General features: G+C 35.9%; 1 protein-coding gene across 2 annotated transcripts; it reads right to left on the reverse strand.

The window, feature by feature from the left end:
- Nucleotides 1-895: 895 nt before the first annotated feature.
- LOC110729265 (mitochondrial carrier protein MTM1-like) lies at nt 896-7,004 on the reverse strand. Of its 2 annotated transcripts, none has more exons than XM_021909005.1 (11): nt 6,709-7,004; nt 6,097-6,406; nt 4,768-4,857; nt 4,521-4,649; nt 4,048-4,107; nt 3,793-3,963; nt 3,593-3,686; nt 3,320-3,411; nt 3,077-3,226; nt 2,116-2,174; nt 896-1,319 (listed from the first exon to the last, which is right to left on the reverse strand). In XM_021909005.1, exons 2-11 carry the CDS (start codon nt 6,382-6,384, stop codon nt 1,187-1,189), a joined length of 1,266 nt encoding a protein of 421 aa, XP_021764697.1. In that variant the 5' UTR covers nt 6,385-6,406; nt 6,709-7,004; the 3' UTR covers nt 896-1,186. The 2 variants fall into 2 exon arrangements, with proteins under 2 accessions (XP_021764697.1, XP_021764689.1); XM_021908997.1 differs by having other exon boundaries at nt 6,676-7,003.
- Nucleotides 7,005-11,067: the final 4,063 nt, after the last annotated feature.

An 11,067-nucleotide genomic window follows, 5' to 3' on the forward strand; every position in this document is an offset into this window, starting at 1 on the left:
TGTGAGATGAGCATAAAAAAACTGTGCTCTCGCATAGAGGTGTGTCTTAATCAATTTCGGTGTGCCAAAATCATTTCCATTGATGGACCAACGTTATATCCCATGAACCCAACGTAGGAATGGCAACGGATTGGATTCGGATCGGATGCGGCTAAATCTGAATCCGATCCGTTTTGTAAACGGACCCTGGACTCGAATCCGAATCCGAGTCCGAATCCGAATCCAAGTCCGATTCGATTCGTAATTTTCGAATCTGGATCCGGTCCGTTTATTCGGACCTCCGAATATTTTTTTTTTGTAATGTGTGATATACCTATAATTGCTTGTATTGTCATACCGAGTAAAGTATAAACATAACATATTTAAATTATGAACTAAGTTACATAACAAAATTTTGCTATAAAACAAGCAAACAATTGTCCCAAGTTATAAAGCCATACTGTCGAACTCGAAGTCGAATCGGACTCGATCGAACTTTGCGTAGAGTCCAAGCCCAATCCACCTCCTATTCGGATTCGGATCTAATTTATCGAGTTCGAAGTGATTTTAAACAGATTCAGATCGGATTTTTTTTCTTCGAATTGGATCAGATTCGAATCGAATTCGGATTGTATTGCCATTTCTAACCTAACGTAGCCACATTATCGCATTGAACAACATCAGGACATGAAAAGACCATGCTAGATGACGCAGGATGTTGGTGTTGCATTATTGCATCTAAGGGGACCGTACCGCATGCGATTGCGCGAACAAAAATCCATCACCCATAAAAAACCCTTGCTTTTCCTTTGAATCACACACAAACAAAACCCGAACTACTAGCATCTTGCGAAAAGAATGATGTACCCCGAATTGGTAACACATCTAAGCAAAAAACAAAGGGGAGAAAACAAAATGTACAGGGAAAACTGAGAAAACTCTCAGCAAAAAATTTTAATTACTTTGGAATATACTGTACTTGACAAAATTTTTGCTCAACCTTGAGAAACAGACCTGTTAAAATTGTAACCTGTCATAATCTATACCTGCACTTGAGTAACCTCGGTAAATTATCAAGGTCCGAACTTTAGTTCTTTGCTTTATTTATATAACTTTGAAGACTGTATTCTCTGAAGCCAAGTAACCAAAAACTGCATTCTTCATTGGATGAGCGGTCTAATCCTAGTCCTGTGAGCTGCCAATAACTTTAAGCAGGGGCTATCCTAGTGTTAACTATGTATTTCACAACTTCATAGAATGAAACCACAATCCCGACAGATGGACCTGCACGAGCAATACGAGGGCTAGCCCCTGCAAAGAGACCCTTAATTCCTCCATCCCTGTTTCAGTATTTGAACACAGCCATCAGTGACAGGGGCACACATGCGTTTATAATTGATAATAAGAAAATGTAACAATTAAGAATAACAAACTGCAGAAAGGAACACAAGGAAAAGCGAGTGAACATTTCATTTCTCCATTATAGTTGCACTACAATCTACTCAGCAAAAGGAGGCCAAAAACAACATAGAAATGAAAATTTCATCCCCATAAAAAATTTTGTAAAAAAAAGCAAAAACTTTATGTAAAAACGGATTTTCTTCCTGCACATCTTCCAAATAATAGCTTTGTGAATTACAAATACATTAAGTAAAGAAAAAATTTCCATTAAATGCAATAGTCAAAATTTTTTACCAACATATCTCTCTACTACAGTAGGCATCTTAGATCAATTTGTAAGGGGTTTTTTAATTTCATTAAAAATTACATGATCATAACAGCTGGATTTTCAATTCATTTGTAGATGGCCAGAAAAAAAAAAAAAAACAAAAACAAAAAAAACCCATTTATTTCAATAATTTTCACATTGATGATGATCAAGAGAACAATTTTACGTTGATAAAGAAGAAAAAACATCATATCAAAAATGTAACCACAACTACTCCTAACAGTCTCATTATCTAGTTCACCAGGTTACTCCTGTCTACAGCAAACACGTTTGCACTTCCTTATTGAGAAACATTAGCATTGAATATTTAGTTCTAAGCTTCTAACCAACATATCAGGCTATCAGCAATTTTCATGTTCTGTCAAGATTCAAAAAAAGGTTTATCAAATTAAAGATAAAAGAACTACCTCCAGATCTCCATTAGAGTCGTCCTAGTGGTCATCCTGAGTGCCCTGTGAGGATCCTTCTGGAATTTCAACAATAATAGCGTTCAGAACTGAGATAATAAGGTTCATAATACTATCCAAACAAATTCTACGAGGATTTAAAGATTTTTAAAATAAAAAAATATATATATATATATATATAATAAATCAACCTCTAATTGGACCCTTAATCACAAATTATTAGTGCAGAGATAACGTGAAAGTGTGAAACCACCCTTAAGTGCCAAAATATATTCAAACTATGGAGTAACACCCTTCAATGTTTTCCATTCATCATATGTTAAAATTAGAATGAGAACCCACAATTACCCTCATTCATAAGTAATTCACTTTGTGTCAGATTTTCCCACTAATGTGACTTATTGCAATGATTTAGACATGACTATAATGATTTTAGGTGCATAGCAAAGGGCCAAGTAATGAGGGAAAACATAACAAAGGTGTTGCCATAAAAATTATGGAGGCTAGGTAGTAAGTGGTAACATAAAGGTGATACTATCGGGGGGGGGGGGGGGGAAATTATAGTAGGAGCTAAAAGGCTACAGTACCAAGACTTTTTTTTAATTTTATTTATAAATTTTGTAGATCATCATGAAGTTGTGGATAATAACTCACATAGTTACATTGAACATAAATTATCAACTTAACAATCTGATTAATGGCTTAAGCAGTTTAAATGAACTGAGAGGTCATGTATTATGAAGCACCTTATCATTGTCAGATACCTTTTAAAATCTGACAATGGACTGTAAGAAATTATTTAAAGATGTTAATTTGCACACATTGGGATTTAAGTGTAGAGTTGCGTAATTTTGCACAGTATCTTTATTCAATACACCACTTTGGGGTGGTCATCTGTCAATAGTCCAAATAATAAACTCCAGTATCATGTCCAGCCAAAGGAAGCAGGTTTGAATCACACCTCTATTTGTCTGCGTGTTCTAGCCACATCCAAAGGACATGTAGCACCAGCAGCTAGGCTTCCAGACACAAACCCAGAAGCGAAATTCGACCCAAGAATAGTGATGGCACTTGCTTCATCTCCCGTTAGAGTACTAAGTTTCCTCCTCATCTATTACGAAAAGGTACCCATTAGCAACAATAATTAGAGCAACAAAACAAAACAAAAAACTTTCAGCAGTACAGAACAATTTTAAGATCATACAGGTTCAAGTGTTGACCAGCAGATTGCTGAAAAGGGTACATCACGAGCAAGTTGTGCTCCAAGGCCTGTCCAGAGAACGCGGTAACTTTGCACTGTCATAGGAAAGTAGGAAACATATGTCAAATACTTAAATAACCATTAAGATAAGCCCGGGAAAGAGGAAAAAAAAAAAAAAAAAAAAGCTCATTCACAGCTTTGAGAAGGACTGAAAACTAACAGGTAAAGCTGTAAAAGGAGACTGCATTGGTTACATAACAGCCAGGATGAACTTACACTTGCTTTGAGTGGATGCATTTCTGGCATTTGAAACAACCCCAATTAAGGTCTTCATTACGCCAGGAGGCTTCTTCCCAGTCTCCTTGAATGCCTACAATAAAGAGAGAAGAGCATTTCAGAATTGAGAGGGCCAAGACAGATATTTAATGGAAACAGTAGTGCATCCCTGATCTAGCAAGACAGGAAAGGATAAGCACCTGCATTCGTGTTCGAGCAAGTTCAATTGGATAGCATGTGGTACAAGCTAAGGAGCGTGCTAAAGCACCGGCAACAAATGGGACATATGGCTCTACACTTGAAGCATTTTCAGCTGCAAATTCTTCCATGCGGATGCGGAATACATCATAAAAGGGAAGATAAATTCCCACCTGTAACACACAGCAGAACTTACCTTGTCAAACCTAAAACTTAAGTGGGTAAAATTAAGATCACATTATCTACAAGAAGCTCACCATCGGTATAGCCAGTGCCAAACCAGCATTTGTTCCTCTCCATAGTCTAGTAACTCCTTCCTGCACAGAGACTACAATTAAAAACCCCTAAATAGAAAGAAAAAAAAATAATTGAACACAAAGTAAAGTTAAAGAATACAGCTAATAATGGAGTTGACCTTAAAGAATTGTAATCACAGGTAATAGATTCATTGGAATAACATAGACGATCAATGAAACACAGACAGCTATAAATTTCCAACATTTAGAATCCTAGCACAAATACCCACAAAAACTTGGGCAGACAGATCTAACACAAACAGCAGAAAGGTTTAAATGTAGAATAGGGCGCCTATAGGGAGACACGGTCACAACAAAATTGTATTGTCAGCATAGGTGGATTATCAGCCCCTTTTTTGCTGTATTGCTTTGTTGGGTCAATGGATGTAAGATTTAACCCCCTTAAGTAAAAATAAGGGGCTAACCACACAAACCTGTTGGACAATTTTGCACAAAACATCCAGAGTTCCTTTGTATTGAAAACAATCAGGCGGACACATCGATACTGTTCCCTGAATGCCAGCTCGTGCACATGATGGGGAACACCTTAAATCTGCAAACAACTGCAATCAACAATAAAAACAGAATAAGTAAAGAATGATCTTCAAGATTAGCTAAAAATGTTATATATAAACATTCTATGTAATAGCACTGTTCAGTCTTTAATAGTAAAAAATATACCATATTTGGTCCAAAAACTGCCATGCGACTAAGGGCATTACTTAATGGATGTGCATATTGAGCTCCCGCAGCTTGTGCTTGCAACCTTGTCTGCCATAGATGATAGATGCAGATGAGTATTTTTTACACAGACGAAAACCCAGTATATACAATAAGCTTCTTAGACACCAAATTCATTTGTCGAACTTTGCCACATTATTTGCCAAATTTATATAACGAATAGACACTAATAAAGTTCAACAAATAAAATAATGTCAAACGCATTCAAATTGACATTCCCTAGTACCAATTGAACATTTGCATTCATTAGTTTATGAGAGACAACCCTACATTACTAGTGAAAAGCACAAAGTGAGGCCTATATTTCATACTTTGGGCACTGAATAACAAGTTCTCCACCAAGGTCGCATAACCATGGTTAAAATTTACAAGTTGTATGGGTGGCCAAAATCAACGGGAAGATAAGCTAAGAGGCTGGCAAATCCTCTCAGAAACCATCAATCTAAATCAGAGTATCAAACACTGTCTGCACAACTAAGCAATAGTAGCTTAATACATGCCAACCACCTTCACGTAAGCCATTAAGAGGCTGTTACATGTAAATATGTAATGTATTTGTTGCACTCAGGCCATTATAAACCTCTCCAAAACCAGTCACTAGATGCACTCTCTGATTCTGACCCTCAAGGCCTCATTTAATGGATAATTACTTAAGTATCACAAGGAATTTTCTCAGTGAGGCCAATAACTTTCTAATTTTGTAAACCATAATCCAGCATCTTGACTTTAGACTTGTGAAGCATACATTCTCACTCTTCTAATTGTTGTCCAAAACAAAGGTAAACCTACACCATACCCAAAACGTTGAAAATACTTCAACAACTTCGGAGAAACATGCCAAAATGAACACTAAACAGCTTTAGTCAAACCAAGTTCCCAAACTACATGGCATTTCCTACATGAAAAAACTAAAAAATGCAGCAACTACTACCATAGAGGCATATAATGTAGCTCAGTCACTTACATCTGTACTTTTCTTCCCTATGCCTTGCCAAAAGTGAAATTCATACTAGGTTATAGTTGTTGCCGTTGCAAAATCCTACTTACGAAATCAACAATCTCTTCCACCACACAACACCAATAAAAATCACCATTCAAACCAATTCTCTACCCCCAAAACAAATTCAACAAACCAACACATAAACACCCACTTATATCATTTAGTATAAGCATAATTATAGATAACCAATAATCTAAATATCCCAAACAATTCATATTCTTACAAAAATTATAGCTCAGAACCTCAAATTAACTGAAACAAATACAAACCTTGGCAACATCAAGAGGATTAACAATGACAGCAGAGAGAAAGGCAGCACCGGCAGCCGAAAGCGCATTTGCAGCCAAATTACTAGATCTTGTATCACTTGAACATTTTTTCTTCGACTGGTTTTGAGGTAGATATTGAGATTGTGGCTTCAATAACCCATTAATCAAATGTTCTGACATAATAATGGCATTAATTTCTTCACTCAAAAACCCATTATTATCTTCATATGATTCCTCGGACCTCATCCATGGCTTATTATTGATGTATGTTTCATCAGATTCCACCATTTTTTTCTCCACTTTTTCCTCCCTACAACCCCAAAAAAAATATCCAAAAAAAAAAAAAAGCAAATGGGTCACTCTAAATTTACCAAGAATTCGATACCCAGAACCAAAAACTCAATAAAAATAAAAGAACAATGGAATTAAAGTAACAGAATATTGAAAAGGGGCAAACTTTATAGCAAAATATAAGCAAGAATATATGCGAATATTGGGAAAGGGATCATAACATGTAATAATAATCCAACAATACTATTAAGAATTAACATGAATTTCATGAAATGAGAGAGAAATTACCAGAAACAGGAGAGAGAAAGAGAAGCGAGAAACCTTGAAGAAGGGTCTAGGGTAGCCGCGCAAAAGTGGTGTATTTTTCAACTATTACTGTGTTGGGCTCCGGCAAATTACTTATTTTTTATTTTGTTGTTTTATTTTGGTTCTCCTATTTTTGGGGGAAAGTCAATTTTATTTGGTTCCTTTCTAAGTCAAAATTTCTCTCAAAGAAAAATTTGGTGCAGATGAAATTGGAAGTATATATGGTCCAAGGTGGAAGGTTTATCAATGTAGACCTTAAATATTAGAGATCTATTATATATTACGGAGCAGTAATTAAGGTATATATATGGTTAATAACTTAATATATTACGGTATAAAAAATGTATGACTGATATTTTTAAAATGTTGCATTTAAGATTATAAGATATTCTTAATTTATCATGTCTTTGTTATTCCTTAATGTATTTCTAGTATTAAAACATATTCTAGTTGTGTTTAGAATTGTATAATGATAATAGACCAAATTCAATATTGAATCGATTGAAATCTTTTCAAATCAAAATGTATTTCTCATAAAAAGCAAATTTAGCAATATATCGGATTGATTATATTAGTTTTTTTAACTTTTACGAATTAAATTTAAAATATCCAAGTTTACTATACTTCAATTCGTACTACATATGTAGTTATGTACGTAACTAGTAATGGCTTGATCACTGTTCAATGTTATTTATTTCGTTTAGTTTTATGTAAACTCAATTATATCTCGAAGGGCCATATTGGGCTTGAACTTCTCACAAGTCCTCCCGTCTCGGGTTAGCGGGCTAGACACTTTGGAAGTGGAGGGAGGGGTAAGAAAATTCCTACCCAAAATACCTCTAGTGGATTTTATTTTATTTTATTTTATTTTATTTTGTATAGGGTAAGATACGGGAAGTGCCCCTCCTATCACGGGAGGGGTGGGAGTGAGGATCGAACCCTGGTCATAGGGGAGAGATAGAGGGACGACTAACCATCCCTCCATTCCTTGATCCTCGATTTATACCTCGTAGCAATAGCAATAGCAATAGCAATTTCAAATTTTCACACTTTTGCTTACTTTTATTAACTCATTACAAATGCAAAGCTATCAACACAATGTCGAAATATGAGCAAGATATTCCAAAAACTTGGTAGAATAATTGCATTATAGCATGGCAAAAAGGGAGTTTGGTTTGATCTTATCTATGATGTGAATGGGCAAGCAAAAGAGGACCTGTAAATGTTTGCAATACGTGTAACCCATTTTTAGGATTTTGGGTTTTGAGGTGGACATTCAATATATTAGCTGCGTGTGAACTGCCATGAACCAATCAAATTATTAATTAGAAACAAAGTCATGACGTACCAATTAATATCAAGGCATTGATATGCTTCAAATTAGGCTGACGGCTGCCATTACGCCATGTTCAACCTTTTAAAATGTCACATAATCCATCAATATTATTTACTTATTTAGTTTTTTAAAAGAAGTCAAACTAAATTTCATTAATTAAAGTCATATGGCATTTACAATTAACAATTAATGATAATGAAAACGAATTTAACAAAATTAAACAAGAATTAATCGGAAAAGGGCTAAGAATCCAAATACATAAATATAACAATTCGGCACATTCTTGATTTGTTGTCTCATACAACTTTTTGAGTGAATCCGTCGTCGCTTTGCAATTTTGTGAGAAAGAAAATTTTTGTGCTGATTTCGTAACCCAAATCCGAGCCATAATCAATTGTAGCCCCACAACTGGAGGCCAAATTAAAAGCAAATAAAACCTTGTCTTTCAAAGGAGATCGAAAAAATCTTATCTTTTGAAGGAGATAAACCCTTTCTTTCGATGGAGACATTATTATAACCTAAGAAACAAAAGGCTTAAGATAAATAAAAATTGGGGCTTTCCACCGGGGAAATCTGATGGAAGCCCCTTCAAAATTAACAATGGGGGCTAGAGTTTAGGAGAGAGAAGAGATAGAGGAGGCTAGGGTTTTTTTTCACAACTTTAACAATTAATCCACTATTATTATTATTATTATTATTATTATTATTATTATTATTATAAAAAACCTACAAAGTCAAATGATTTACAAGAAATTAGTGGGGAGCCGAGATACAATCTGGGCCCCCACCCCTCTAGCTATAGCGAACCCAATCCTGTTGAAGATGTGAGCAGCCGCACGAGCGCCAATATCCTGAGTCCTAGCGAACGCCTGAACCCGCTTCAACAACGCAACAGCATCCTTCTCTAATTCCCCCAATGAAGTAAAGGAAAAAGGAAGAAAACCATAGCCAATAGCCCTGCAACGCGCCCCATACTTGTCTCGCTTCCGCTGAGCCGCAGCCGACACAACACGACCAGGAACGAAGTCAGACAGCCCAGATTGTGTTAATGGAGAAGACCCCGTCAAGTCAACACATACATCTAGACCTCTATCCCAGGAGTAAAGCAACACATCTGCTGGTCGAAGAGCCCCGTCGTTCCCTCCAGTCAACCCAACGTTGACCTCTTTCCTTGCAGAAATCCCAGAGCGGAAACAAATATCAACAAGGGTATCACGAACAACGTTGTGCCGATGTTTAATGCCCACCATCCCAGCACAAGACACTGCATGATCCCCAAAAATATCCCCATCGAAAACCCTTGAGCAAGCAGAACAAGGTGTCAAAACGGAGAACAAGGGAACACCCAACCGGTAGCAAAGAACACAACGGTAAGTCTCACCATTCATAGTCTGACCCAAACCTGATATCGGGACCGCTCGCAACCAGGAAGAAGTGTGGTCCCCCTGCTGGGACTTCCATAAGGCAACCTGACGCTGAGATAAGGAGAAAGTAGATTCTACAGATGCAATGACCTTCGTGAAATATATATCTGCCAATTTCTTCATGAGTTTGGGGGCAGCGATCTCACTAGGGTTACGCAAAAGGTCAGTCTCCACAATCCTATTAAAAAGACTAAGAGCTTCATCGAAGGCCAGACCTGGACCAACAATACCAGAATTGCGAAGAAGCGAAGCCTGAAGACCAGAAGACTGCAAACGCGACGCAAGGAAAGCATAGTGTCGAACATCACCTGCTGAATAAACACCTAATCCACCATAAGAAAAAGGTAAGGTGGCAAGTCGCCATTGCCAATCACCAAAACCTGGCCCCGAAGCAGTTACAATGCGCTCCAAAGAACCCCGAAGGGCCACATCAAAGGAAATCTGGGCCACTTCAAAAAGACGAGGAGGACAAGTGTGCATAGAAAAGTAGAGTTTTGAAACCCCAGTACACGCACGAAGCAGTAACAACTCACATTGAGGATCCTCAAGTTTAGCAACAGCATCCATGAGCACAATGGTCTTCGACACTCTCTGCGAAACAAGCTCACCACAGAAAGAGGCATCCGCACTGACAGGACCACCAAGCAACTTAACCCCATGAACAGGACGAGCAATATCTGGAGGAAAGACACCGGCCAGACGGCTACGTGGGTCCTTCGTGGGCCAAAAAACCTCCGTTTTCTCAACGTTAACATGGAGGCCAAGACGAGGTCCCTCCACCAAAATCAACTCCATAACCTTCCCTACTACCAAGGTGTCACCAATAAGATTTCTGATTATTATTATTATTATTATTATTATTATTATTATTATTATTATTATTATTATTATTATTATTATTATTATTATTATTATTATTATTATTATTATTATTATTATTATTATATATGTAATTCAATTTGAGCATTTCTGATTTCTAATATAAGATTTCTATACTAATATATTAAAAGGCGTTTCTAAAGTTTTCCACAAGATTTGAACATGCAACCTCTAATTTTAGAACTGAATTTCTTACCACCAAGATATGTGATATTTTATGTTATATTTTGATACAACATATTAATATGTATAACAAATTTAATTATAAAAAAAATGTAATGACCCGAGGCATCACCCCGAGCCCAAATACTAGTTTTTATATTAATCTTAGCTTAAAATTTGTGATGGAGTATGGAGTTATAGAAATACAAAATGTGTGATGTTATTACATGTAACATAATGTTAAATAATTATAATTAATATAAAATTTCATAATATTAATATTTTTTTAATAATTTCTCAATATTTTCACTGTTTCAAAATGATATATATGTTTAAAAAACAAAATTCTCATTAATATATAATATACACCCATTAAAAAGTGGAAAATTGGTTAAACATGGGAGGAATAGTGATCTGAGTCTTGAGTCAATGAAGAAACACTATTAGATCCTCATTAATATATAATTGAATACAAATATATCCATAAGAGCTATTGCTAAATTCATGTCAATTGCACATTTTTATGATATCAATTTTTTTTTTTTTATATTTTTTGTATATACATTAAATAAA

Source organism: Chenopodium quinoa, unplaced genomic scaffold (assembly GCF_001683475.1).
Source record: "Chenopodium quinoa cultivar QQ74 unplaced genomic scaffold, ASM168347v1, whole genome shotgun sequence".
In the NCBI taxonomy this organism is placed as follows: Eukaryota; Viridiplantae; Streptophyta; class Magnoliopsida; order Caryophyllales; family Amaranthaceae; genus Chenopodium; species Chenopodium quinoa.

Coding starts and splice junctions, on each gene's coding strand:
- LOC110729265 (XM_021909005.1), bottom strand. CDS start 6,384: ATGGTGGAATCTGATGAAACATACATCAATAATAAGCCATGGATGAGG. Junction 3,227..3,319: donor GCTGGTCAACACTTGAACCT/GTATGATCTTAA, acceptor TTTTCGTAATAG/ATGAGGAGGAAACTTAGTAC. Junction 2,175..3,076: donor GAACACGCAGACAAATAGAG/GTGTGATTCAAA, acceptor TTGAAATTCCAG/AAGGATCCTCACAGGGCACT.